Source organism: Gracilinanus agilis, chromosome 1, assembly GCF_016433145.1.
Source record: "Gracilinanus agilis isolate LMUSP501 chromosome 1, AgileGrace, whole genome shotgun sequence".
In the NCBI taxonomy this organism is placed as follows: domain Eukaryota; kingdom Metazoa; phylum Chordata; class Mammalia; order Didelphimorphia; family Didelphidae; genus Gracilinanus; species Gracilinanus agilis.
Window position 1 is genome coordinate 704,448,002 of NC_058130.1, and position 12,728 is coordinate 704,460,729.

The window sequence follows — 12,728 nt, forward strand, 5'->3', positions numbered from 1 at the left end:
GAAGAGTGGTAAGGGTAGGCAATGGGGGTCAAGTGACTTACCCAGGGTCACACAACTGGGAAGTGTCTGAGGCCATATTTGAACCTAGGACCTCTGGTCTTTAGGCCTGATTCTCAATCTACTGAGCTACCCAGCTGCCCCCTCCATTCTCCATCTTATCAATTTTCATTTTCTTATTTTTTTCCATTAAGTAACTTATTTCCAATTTTATAGATGGCTGAGTTTTCTTTATAGCTCTTATTATAATTCTAAATGTTCTGGAGAATCTTGTGGTATATCCATTACTTTTTCTAGCAGTATAGTTGTTATTATAATTGTGTTCTTTCCTTCTGGAAAAGGGGAACATGGTACAGTAGAAAAAGTAGATTCAGGAGTCAAATATGCCACTTATTATTTGTAACCTTAGGCAAATTACTTAACATCCCTGAGCCTTGGTTTCCTCATTTGTTCATGTATTTAATTTCCATTTACTTTACAGCTCAAAACTCAAGACTTTAATTGTTTTCTTTTATCTCATATTTACTTAATTGTATTGGGATCTATTATTTTTTCTTTGCTTACTCATTTCCTTGTTCTGTTAGTTTTCCCTTGAAGTTTCCCCCCCTACATTCTGCTTCTTGTTTTCTTTCTCCTTATTATATTTTATTTTACTCATTTAGCACTATTTTAAGGTGTTTAGGGGAGTTGGGCTTAGTAAATTATGATCACTCACTCCTCCCTCTTTCTGGAAATCCAGAAGAATTTCAACAGGCCTTGAGTAACAAAGTGCATTCTAGGCATGACTAATTACCTGGGGAAATGTACCAAGAGAGTCCAGAGACCAGAAAATTGTTCATGTTGGTTGGAATAAGCAGTTCATGAAGTAATAAGAAATATTGCTGGAAAAGCAGGCTAGAGTGAGATTATATAAAGCCTTAAATGCCAAACTAAGTAGTATTTTATCCTCTTGATGGAGGTGGGCAGTGATAGAAGCAGGGCCCTTATGCTCTGAAGTCTCTTATTTTTGTACTAGTTAGGCATAGATTGAAAAAGCTGTATTATTAGCACTACCTAGGCATAAATCGCAAAATCTGTATTACTAAGCATTTAACTGTTGTATATTCTTAATCAATTATAATAGTCTTGCACTGTTTTGTTCTGTATTTAGGTCAATCTTATACAGTTTTGTGTTACTAATCACTTGTACTGTAACTACTGTTCTGTATTTACGTCACTTATACTGGTCTTATACTGTACTGTACTCTCTCTACTTTTCACTTCCAGATAAGAGCATTCTAGGGAGATAGTGAGGTTTCTCCTCCGCCGGGGTTTTCTGCCTAAAACGTCCCAGAACGCCCAGGGGTGGACTAATCAATAAATATGCAAACTCTGATTCACTCCTAGAGCTACTCCACCAGGCCCAAGGTCATTCCATCACTGGGGAGGGGGGAGGAGGGGGGAGAGAAAGGTCTTGTTACTAATCCGGAAACCATTCCATCTTGGGGGCTACTCCACCAGCCCAGAGATATTTCATTGCCCTAACCTCTACTTTAAATAAAAACTTTCATACCTCTGGTCCAGAACGGAGTTCTGAGCCTTCCGTTCTTGGAGTGAGACCTTTCCACAGACTTTGTCCCACGTCACTAGCTCAAGAGAAGCGAGGTTTTCAAATTGGGTGGAAACAAAATATAGAAGAGTGGGAAGGAACTTTATAGATCATTTGTTCAATTCCATCACTGTTATAGCTGTAGCAAAAACATGATCAACTATGTAACAGAAAGAATATTTTGTCAACTGTTCAAATAGCCAGGATACTGAGAGCCTAACAAAGCAAAGGGCTCAGTAGCTCCTTTCTTGGGAGTATCTACGCTAGCACACAAGCACACTTTTCTGGCAGACCTTCCGGAATAGTAAGGGAGAGTGACTCAATTCACGTAATTTATTGCGGTTTTCTCAATATTCTGGTGAATCACAGGTGGAACGGCACCGGAACTCAGGAATGCTGAACTAGGAAACATAGTGTTCTTAACCACGTGCTTGAGTCACCTGCAGACTACAAGTCCCAGGATGCATCTTGACACCGTAGCCGGTTGGGGGCGGCCTCCGTTTTAGCCTTCTTTCCATTTATTGCTTATCTGGAGGAGGAATTGCTTCCCTTGCCCCTCTTTTGACCACAAATCCCGGCGTGCCTACGGTTGCCACTACCCTTGCGCTTCACACTCTCACGTGCTGCGCTCCACCTCCGCGGGACCTACAAACCATCGAGGGCGGTGTGCGCCTGCGCTTTCATTAGACAGCGGCTTCCCCCCACCCCCGACTCCACCTCCCTAAGCTGTAGCCCCTGAGGCCTACGGCAGCCGGCAGGGGGCAGCGGTTGGCAGTTAGCGGCCGTTGGCCAAGGGGGCGGGGAGGCCGGGCCAGGGGCGGGGCCCAGGCCGGGCCGGGCCGAGAGGTGCCTGAGCCGCGGCGCGGCTGGGCGCTCTGAGGCAGTGGGTGAGGTTGAGCCTAAGGAGATGGGGGACCGAGGTGGCGCGAGCGGCTCTCGGCGCCGGAGGACCGGCTCGCGGACAGCAAGCGGGGGCAGCGGCGGTGGCGGGAGCTCGGGGAGTCAGCCTGAGGAGGAGCTACGGGCGGCGGCGGGAGCGGGAGTGGGAGCGGATGCCGGCGGAGGCGGGGATGCCCCGACCCCGGACGCTGCGCGGGCGCTCACCCGGACCCCCGCCGGAGAAGGAGATGGAGAGGGCGTAGAACACTCCGACTTGAGGTAATGGGCTCTAACCCTGGTCCCCTCTGACCCCTGGTTGACCCTTTCCTGCCCGACCCCTGCTTCCAGCCACCCTTTGATTGTTTTCCCCGCCCTCTGCCAGCCCCTCTCGCCCATGATTCCCCGTAGCGGTTACTTCCCCAGCTCCCTCCTGGGACTGCCCAGATTTCTCCCTCTTTCCCCTCCCCCAAACTCTTAGGTCTGATCCTTTACCCCAATCTATAAATGAGACTGAGGAGGAGGGAGCCTTTCTATTTGTTTAAAAAATAGAAATAAAAAAATAGCCTCTGTACTTAACATTGACAATACAAAATAAAATAGAGATACAATCCCTGCTGTCAAGGCATTTATAAGTTATTTGGACAGAGGAATGGTGAGAAAAAAGGATCCAAAATGAACTTCAGTAATTGATATGTTACTCATAACCCTATGGATGGTGGGGTTCCACCTAAAAACAGGGTCAACAAGCCAAATGAAAGAACAACAAGAAAAAAGAGGGGGAAGGAAAGTGTTTTTTATAGGACAAAGTGCTATGAGAATTCAAAGGACTGGGGAGTCACTTCTAGCCCTGGGTTCAGGAGTAGCTCCTGTAGAGGGAGTGATATTCCAACCAGGCCTGGAAGGATGGCTAGAATTTTGATAGCCTGAGGGAGGTATGGGAATAGGTTGTGGTGGGAAATTCATTCTTGCTAAAACCGAGGGTATTTATGTGTAGGGGGATAGTAAGAGAGAAGTCTGGGAGTTTAGGCTGTAGCCAGATCATGGAAAACCTTGAATGTCAGGCTGTTAGTCAACAGATATTAAGAGCTTACTATGTGCTAGCCACTTTACTAAATGCTAAGGAATTTCGATTTTTTTTCTATGTGACATTGAAGATTTTTGAGTAATGTTATCGGAGCCATAGAAACCCTAGATAAAGACAAGTCAGCCAGCACCTGGGGGATGGATTGGACAGGAGAATCTGAGAGAAGTTAGACTGGATCGGAGGCTGTTCCTCGTAGCTAACATTCAGCTCTTCCTCAGGTTGGCTTCACAAGCTGATAGTGCTTGCTGTCCATGGGCCAGTTCTAAGGCACCTTTGGGTCCCTCATCTCCCCAGCCTCAACCTTAGTACTAAACTACTCCAAAGTAATCCAGACCCTATAGAACCACTATAAAGAAGCCCTTCATCCCAGAGCTACCTGTACAGCATAGAGAGGAAGGGAGTGGCAGGCAAAGAGGAACTGATTCAGTCCCAAGGACAGCTCTTTGACTTTTCACCCCTTTATATATTATCTAACATTTGAGATATCTAACTACCCTAATTCAAGCCCTCATCTCTTTCCATCTGAACTATGAGGTAGAATTCTCCATACCATCAAGTCAGCAAACTTTTATCAAGAACCTACTATGTGCAAAGTCTTATGCTCAGCTTTGCTGCTTCAGGGTGACCTAACATAATATGAGACAAAATATGATCTCATGTAATTAGTATGAACACAGTGCTAAGAGCAATTAGAGTAAAGGAAGGTCACTTCTAAGAATGATTAAGAGAGAGATAATATTATTGAGTGTATGCTAGTAGATAGCCCTGGAATGGATATCCAATAGAAGCTGAGAAATCTGCTTTGGAAAAAGAAGGGACTCCCCTCCCCTCCCCCAGTTTTCTTTTACTATATTAGGGGCAGTTGCCATCCTGTTTAGAAGCAAGGGAATGGATGGAATGACAGAAGGATCCTGCCAGATTGAGGATTATATATGCATTACCATCCCTCCCACATCTTCATATATACCCAGTCTATATCTTTCCCTACCACCATCTGTCTTCTCAGTCTTTTTGCCTACTTCACCACCATCCTTCCTTATAGCAGCAGAGTATAGTGGAATGAACCCTGGACTAGGTATCTGAAGCTCTGGGTTTGAGCCCCAGCTCTGTCACCAACTAATTATGTCACTTCGGGCAAATTATTTTAATAGCTCTGGATCTCAGTTTCCCCAGCTACCAACCTATTTCACATGGTTATTTTAAGGACTGAATGGGATGATACATAGAAAATGCTTTGTAAGCAGTTTAGTGCTATCTAAATGTGTTTTTATTATCTCAAGAGCCTCTTTTTCTCTATTTTCCCCAATCATTGCTTACTCTATCACTGCTTTTCTCTTTTCCCTATAACAGTCCTTTCCTTATCACTGACCTTTCCCTGAATTTTCCCATCATTAACCCTTCCCTATCTGCTTGGCCCCATGACCCTGTAGAGAAAAGCTTTTTCAATATTTTCCCAACACTTCCTGCTCAGCTTGGGCAGGGCAGACAGTTCCGGTTTGGAGTGTAAGTTAGTTTCCTCCTACCCCTGTCGCTAGGTGAGGCTGTAGGGAAAGAATCTAGAAGGGGTTGCTATTCATCTTCTGATTCACATCCCATATTCCCCACCCCAGATTCTTTATTCCTCAGGAAAGCAATGAGTTATGAGCTGGGTTTAGAGAAACAGGATCACTGTCTTCAAATATCTGAAGCTCATTCTTGGTGGGGGGAAAGGGATTGGATTAAATCTGTTTGACTCCATAGGGCAAACCTACTAACACTAGAAAGGGGGATTTGAGTGTAGGAGGAAGGGCAGATTTTAGCTCCTTAAGTGGGAGACCTTCCCAAGAACTGGAGCTGTCCAACAATAGAGTAGGAAATGAGTTTCCTTGGAAAATATTTTTTCTCCTGATTGGTGGAGGCTTCTTAGGAATATTTTTTTTCCCAAACATTTATTCTTAGGAATATTTTTAAGGAGATTCTCATTCAGATATGATCTGAAGGGGCCATTCAGTCAGTTAGTCTAATTCTGATATTATTTAGTTCTAGAAATGAAAGTATAGTCAGGGGAAGGGAATGGTGTTTGGAGGCATATATTGAAGAGGCCTGGTGTTTCTGAAGCTATCTAGGCACAGAACTAGTATACTAGACCTTGGCTAGGTATTAGGCTGATGGCCTGAGCATTCAAAACACTGTTCTTTAAAAACTTGACTTTTCCCCCCCTATTTTAACTGACTAAGGTAAAGAGAAGGTAACTCTTGGGGGAATGCCACTAGTAGGGCTCCTGGCCAGTGGTTGGGAAAGCCTTTATGTGGCTTTCCCAAGGTAGGGGAGGGAGGGAGTAGAGAGGATGTGAGGAAAATGGAAATCTTTTGTTTAGAGCAACTTGGGCTTTTGAGTGAAAGAAGGAAAAAGGGGAAACTTTACACTTTTTTCTTCTGGTCTCTTTTCCCTCTTGACCCACTCCAAAGCTTCTGTGGGACCAGACCCTTTCTCTAAGAGAAGGGAAACCTTTCCAAATAGTCTTTGATATGCAAGGCTAGGTGGGCATTGAGGACAATAGAGGATGTGTCTGGGTTTACTTGTCGGCCCTTTTCTTTATTGTTTTGTTGCCTGTATTTCTTTACCTCCCACTCCCCAATCTTTAAGTCCTTATTCTAGTTTCTGACTCTGCTACTGGTCTGAAATTGCTTTTTTTCAAGGTTACCAGTTATTTCTTACCTACTAAATCCAATGACCTTTTCAAAACCTTTATTCTATAGAACGTCTGGATAGAAAAAGGAAATAGTTGAGGAATTCAAGAAACAAATCACAAGCCTGGTGCAGAAGTATAATGTAGATTGGAAGACTTTATCCAGATTTTGCTGGGATTCTCTCTCTACCATAACAGTTTTGTGACTTATTTTAAAGATAATTTTCAGCCTTCAAAAGGTGGAAGAACCCATACTAGGAAGTTCTCTTCTGGTTTTGTTCCTTGGTTGCAAAGGTTAAAATGATGGAACCTTAGGGGCAAATGGCTAGGCTCCTAAAAGAGAGTAAAATTCAGCATAGTCTGAACTGAACCCCAGATTTGGAAAAGCAGGTTTTGGAGGAAAGACTGGTAAAATCTCATGAAGGATTCTATAGAGAAGCCAGCTGAGAAACTCAAATTAATTTTACCTTGTAATTTGTAACACATCCCAGGAGGGATCTCAAGAATAAAATTCTAAAGACACAAAAAGAATCGAGTTTGATGGAAGAAAAATGGGATTTGTGTGAAGAGACCAGTGTGAATGCATAGGGAACTCACCAGGTGATTTAGAGTTTAAAACCAAGGGCAAAAGATGGAAGTAAGGACAGGAAACAGTATGAAAATAGGAAGGTACTGTAGTACTTTAAAAAAAAAAAAAGAAGAAGAAGGCAACAAGAGTGCAGGAGAGGGGGCAGCTGGGTAGCTCAGTGGATTGAATCAGGCCTAGAGACAGGAGGTCCTAGGTTCAGGTCTGGCCTCAGCCACTTCCCAGCTGTGTGACCCTGGGCAAGTCACTTGACCCCCATTGCCCTCCCTTACCACTCTTCCACTTATGAGCCAATACACAGAAGTTAAGGGTTTTAAAAAAAAAAAAGAGTGCAGGAGAGGCTACAGAGGAAAGATAAGGCTACCCACGGGGCTTTCTTGGAGTTCTTTTGGAGATTGCTGGTGGAGAGAAAAGTGCTCACTTACTCGGAAGAATGAAGGCAGAACTGCTCAGACCTTAGTTTGCTTTTGTTTTCTCTGCCAAGGAGAGTGACCTTTATCCAAGAAAACACGGAACAAAAATGGATATCAAGGAGTTGATACCCAAGATAAGAAAGGAGATCATAAGAAAGCAGCAGTTATACTCAGAGGATTAAAGCACCTGACCCAGGTAAACTACCTGGCAGTGGTGATTATTGAGCTATCTTATTGAGCCACTGTCAATGATAGTTGAAAGAACACAAACAGGAAAGGTAACTTGTAAGACCCGAGAGAGGCAATGTCTTGATTTTCAAAAACAAGAAAAAAGAATCTACAAATGAGAGGCTAATGGGCTTGATTTTAGTACTCTGTTCTTGGATTTTCTATGAATTGGAAATAGTGAGGGAATGTCTAGAACAGGAAGCAGGAATCCTAAAGAGCACACAGTGCCAACCTAATCTTATTTCTTTTTTTGGTCAGTTATTCATTAAATTGCTAGGTTGTGGGAATGCTATAGTTTACCTTGACTTTCATTTTAACAAAGCATTTGACCCAGTTTCTCATACTAATCTAGTAGAAAAGTTGGAGAGATGTCAGTGAGATAACAGTGTCCCCTTACCTGATCATATTGTCAGTACTGCTTCAATGACATCTCTCCCATTTATCATTCATATAATTTAGGCTACAAACAGGTCCTCATTGCCTTGATTATTTCAGTACCTTCCTAATTGATTTCTCTACATCCAAGGCTTTACCTTCTCTAATCTGTTTTCCACAGATTGGAAACTGCCAAAGGAATATCTTTAAAGGATATATCTGACCATATCACTCTCCTGCTCAGAAATTTTAGTTTCAGAGACTCTTAATTTAGAGTTCATAAACTTATTTTTTGTTTTAAAATTTAATAAATGTATTTCAGTATAGTTGTATTTTATGCATTTAAAGATATCATTTTGAGAAGGGGTCTATAGGCTTTACTAGAATGCTGATGAAGTTCATGGCACAAAAAAAGGTTATGAAGCCTGCTCAAGTGGTTCCTTGATGCTTCTATGACCAAATACAGACTTCTCTGCTTGGTGATCTTGCCCTTAATGATCTGGCCTCAGCCTACCTTTTCAGAGTGATTACATATTACTCCACATCACTGTTGTTTGCTTAATTAACAGACCGATTTCTTTGCTGCTCTTCTACATGTGTGAAATTATGCCCCCTGCTTCCATTCTTTTGCCATACTTTTCTTACTTTTTGCCTCTTGGAACACCTATGTGCCCTTTAAGGCCCACTTCAAGTGCCACCTTCTCCAGGAAACCTCAAGACCCCCAATTGTCAGTACCCTCCTCACCCCAAAATCACATTGTATTTATTTTGTACATAGGGCATCCCCAAAGTAGAGCTTAAAGCTACACGGAGACTTTTTGGGATACATCGTATATGTTTTATTGACTTATTTGTGAATATATATCTTCCCATATAAAGTAATTTCCTTGAAGAAAGGGGCTATCTCACTTGATATTCATACCATGGTGCTAGAAGGAGGGAAGGAAGGAAGCAAGCATTTAGTAAAGTATTTGTGCAAAGTGGATAATGAGGTAGCATAGTAGGTAGATAGAGTGTTGGGCCTGGAGTCAAGAAGACTCATCTGTCCTGAATTAAAATCTGGTCTTTGTCATTTTCTAACTGTATGACCCTGGATAAGTTACTTAATCCTATTTGCTACTGTTTCCTCATCTGTAAAATGACATGGAGAAGGAAGTGGCAAACTGGACCAGTATCTTTTCCAAGAAAACTTCAAATGGGATCATGATTGTAAAATGACTCAATAGCAAAAATGTGCAAAGTACTATGCTAAGCCTTAGGGGTAAAAATAGAAAAGTAAGACAGTCTCTGCTCTGATGAAATTCCCATTCTATTGGGGGAGACAACATTTATACTTAATAAATTCTTGCTTGATTGAGTTGGTTACAATACCAGATTCAAAATAATCTCATTAATAGTTTTATTAGTTCAGCAAGAGGTTTCCAGTGGAGTGCCTCAAGGATTTGTTTTTGCCCATGTGCTTTCATACTTATGAGGTTCATAGATATTAAAAAGGTGGGAAGAATAGCTAACATATCGGATGATATCATATTCCCAAAATATCTGTGACAAGCCAAAACATATAGCTAAATTTAAGCAGGTAAAATTTGCTAGGGACATATGTAAGGTCTTGGGTTAAAAAATTAAAAGAAGCATACCAATTTGTCTGAAAAAGATTATGGGATTTTAATGGTCTGTGAGACCAATTTGAGTTAAGTGTAATTGACAGCTAAAAAAGTTAGTGTGACCTTGAGATGCATTAAGAGAAGCATAGTTTTCAGGAATGAGTAGGTAATGGTACTCTCTTTATTCTCCTTTTGTCAGGGGAGATTTCTTGTCAAAAATACAATGTTCATTTTCTAAGTAAACTAAAGAGCATCCAGAGTTGTGTAAGGAATTAAATCAAGGGGTTTGACTAAATATATGAGAATTTAAAGATAATACTGTGGTTTCCAATTTTAAAATTCATACAGCCCAAGTCAAAATGACTTTCAGTAGCTTTATTTACAAAGAGGGTGGGGAGAGTGAAAGTAGAGAAATGAAAAAGAGGATAGAGGAGATATCTATCTTACCACACTAAATATTTCTCTAGTGCTCAGCTCAACCCACGCAGGGCTAGTTAAACCCTTAGCTGGAGGACTCAGTGGTGAATTAAGCAAGGGTTCAACCCATGCAGCCTTTCCAGAAAGGGGAGGCCTCTGGAACTTAATCTCTCCTGAAGCCCAGGAAAGGAAGGTCAGCTTTTCACTCACCAGGCAGAAGTTTCAAAGGGAGGAGATCCAGGAGCAATCTTACCAGAAGCAATCTAAGAGCCAGAGTCCCAAATCCAAGTGAAGCCGAAGACTGAAGTCCCAAGGCGAAGTTGGGAAAGAGAAGATCCTCCAACCCAAAAATTCAGGACAAAGACTTCTTGCACAGGAAGTTCATTATCTTTTATAGTCCTTTTTTAATATCACTTCCTGTCCCTTCCTCCACTTTATGGGGACCAATTGCAGTCTTTAAATTTGCTTAGCATTGTCCAGGGGGTGGTCAGTTGCTTCTGGAGTTGTCACCCAGTTTAGCAAGTGGCTTGAAGACCTCTCCTAGTTAGTATTAAGTAGGAGTGTTCAAGCTTTGGTTGATTAATTAAAAAATAGGCAAAGGGAGAGTCAATCCAATCTTCATAGTTGGCAGCCAGGATGGTGAAGCATTGAGTCTATACTGTGTGAGGATCAGTTGTAAGAACTGGAGATATTTAACCTGGAGAAGAGAAGACTATGGAAGGCTGAAAGCTATCTTTTATTTGAAGAGCTTTCATATGGAAGAAGGATTATATTTGTTTTGTTTGACCCGAGAGAGCAGAACCAAGAGCAATGGGTCAGATTTGCAAAGAGGCAAATTTAGGCTTAATAACAGGAAAAACTTTCTAATAGGCTATCTGAAAGTAAAGTGGGCTGTTTCAAAATGTGGTGACCTCCCTGACTGGATGCCTCTAATCAAAGACTGTATGACTACTTGTTAGGCTTGTAGTGGAGATTCTTCTTTAGGAATGGGTTGGATTAAATGGCTTGTGAGGTTCCTTCCAACACTAAAATGTTGTGATTCTGGAATAGTCTTCTGTAGCTTTTGACCCAATTGACTACCACCTAGTTATACCAGTCTTTTCTTTCTTGGCATCTGTGACATTGTTCTCTTTTGGTTTCTGTACTTTGTGGTTCTTTCTAAAAGGTTCACTATCACTGCTATAGGAGAAGAGGATCCAGGACAGAGTGTTGGGAAAGGCCACATTTGTGGAGTGGAAGATGATCTAGCAAAGGATTGAGAAAGAACCATAAGCACTAGTCATCCTTGACTCTTCCTTCTTTCCTACCCCCCAACATGTCTTTTTTTTTTTTTTTTAAACCCTTAACTTCTGTTTATTGATTTATAGGTGGAAGAGTGGTAAGGGTAGGCAATGGGGGTCAAGTGACTTGCCCAGGGTCACACAGCTGGGAAGTGTCTGAGGCCGGATTTGAACCTAGGACCTCCCGTCTCTAGGCCTGGCTCTCAATCCACTGAGCTACCCAGCTGCCCCCAACATGTCTTTTGAAGTAATCTCCTCTCTACTTACATAGTCTCTACCATGGTTCACACTTTTATCACTTGCATCAACTATCAAAAGCCTTGTAATTGTTTACCATACTTCTAGTTTCTCCTCCTCTAATCTATCTTTTACAGAGCTGTTAACTTGATATTCCTAAAATATGATATAGCCATATCACCTCTTTATATGAACATCTTCACTGCCTCTTGTCTCTTGGAGCTTTTAGCTGAGGTGTCTCCATAAAGGAGGAATAAAGTTGGGTCGAATATGAATGGACAGAGAGATATGGTAGAAGGGCATTGTAGGTGATATGTCAGCAAAGGCCTGGAAATAGGCAAGTGTATGGTGTCTGAGGATAACCATTAATTCAGGTTGGCTTATTGATAGAATATTGAAAGGGAGAGTTGAAGCTCTAGGAGTAGGAGAGATTGAGAGAGAGAGATTAGAGAAGAAGACTAAACTTTGGGGAAAAGTGGAAAAGAATAAACATATAGTGTCTACTCTGTTCCAGGCAGTGCTTAAGTACGTTACAAATATTTGATCTTTAGCCAAAATCATTTAATCTTCACAACAAGGTTAGGGTAAATAGAGGTGAAGTGACTTCCCAGGGTCACACAGCTAGGAAGTGTCTGAGGGTGGATTTGAACTCAGGTCTTACTGGCTCCAGGTCCATTAAATAGGGTGTGGGTAGAATTAGGGCCGGTGCCAAGTGACTTTGTGATGGTCTTATCTGGGATAAGTAAAGGTCAGTTGCCCATTGTCTCCACTCCAGCTAATAAGTACTTTGAATAACCCCTCCTTTCTTTTCTCATCTCATCTCATCATTTTGGTGTGATTGGGTCTGTATTGGTCCCTGGGCCCCTTGGTTTTCTTGAGGAGCCCTTGTTCTAGAACTCATTTGCTCCTAGTTAGAAGGGGTGTAGGTTCCCTTTGGGGCTAAAAGAAGAAAGACTCACTATTCTTTTTAGAACTCTGGCAGGCTGAGAAAAAGAGAACTTTTTCTCAGTGCGAGTGGCAGATGTCGGGGTAGGGAGCCCTTGGGATCTTTAAGGACTTAAGTTTTTTTTTTTTTTTTTTTTTTTTTTAAACCCTTACCTTCCATCTTGGAGTTGACTCCAAGGCAGAAGGAGTGGTAAGGGCTAGGCAATGGGGGTCAAGTGACTTGCCCAGGGTCACACAGCTGGGAAGTATCTGAGGCCAGATTTGAACCTAGGACCTCCTAGGCCTGGCTCTCAATCCACTGAGCTACCCAGCTGCCCCCTTAAGTCATTTTTTTAGCCTTTGACTCTCTCAAGTGTGACCTGCTCTAGAGTTAAGGCTTGGGGCCAGAGTTTTAGAGAAGACTCTCTTTGTCCTGGCTACCCTGCAG

The 12,728-nt window shown here is 42.2% G+C and overlaps 1 protein-coding gene across 2 annotated transcripts in view; it reads left to right on the forward strand.

Annotated features, from left to right (window-relative positions):
• The first annotated feature begins 2,478 nt into the window (after positions 1-2,478).
• Positions 2,479-12,728, forward strand: part of DGAT1 (diacylglycerol O-acyltransferase 1) — a 41,808-nt gene continuing 31,558 nt past the window's right edge. For both annotated transcript variants that reach the window (XM_044669524.1, XM_044669516.1), the window contains exon 1: positions 2,479-2,743. In XM_044669524.1, the coding sequence (XP_044525459.1) occupies positions 2,493-2,743 (251 nt within the window). In that variant the 5' untranslated portion in view covers positions 2,479-2,492. The remainder of the gene's footprint in view (positions 2,744-12,728) is intronic.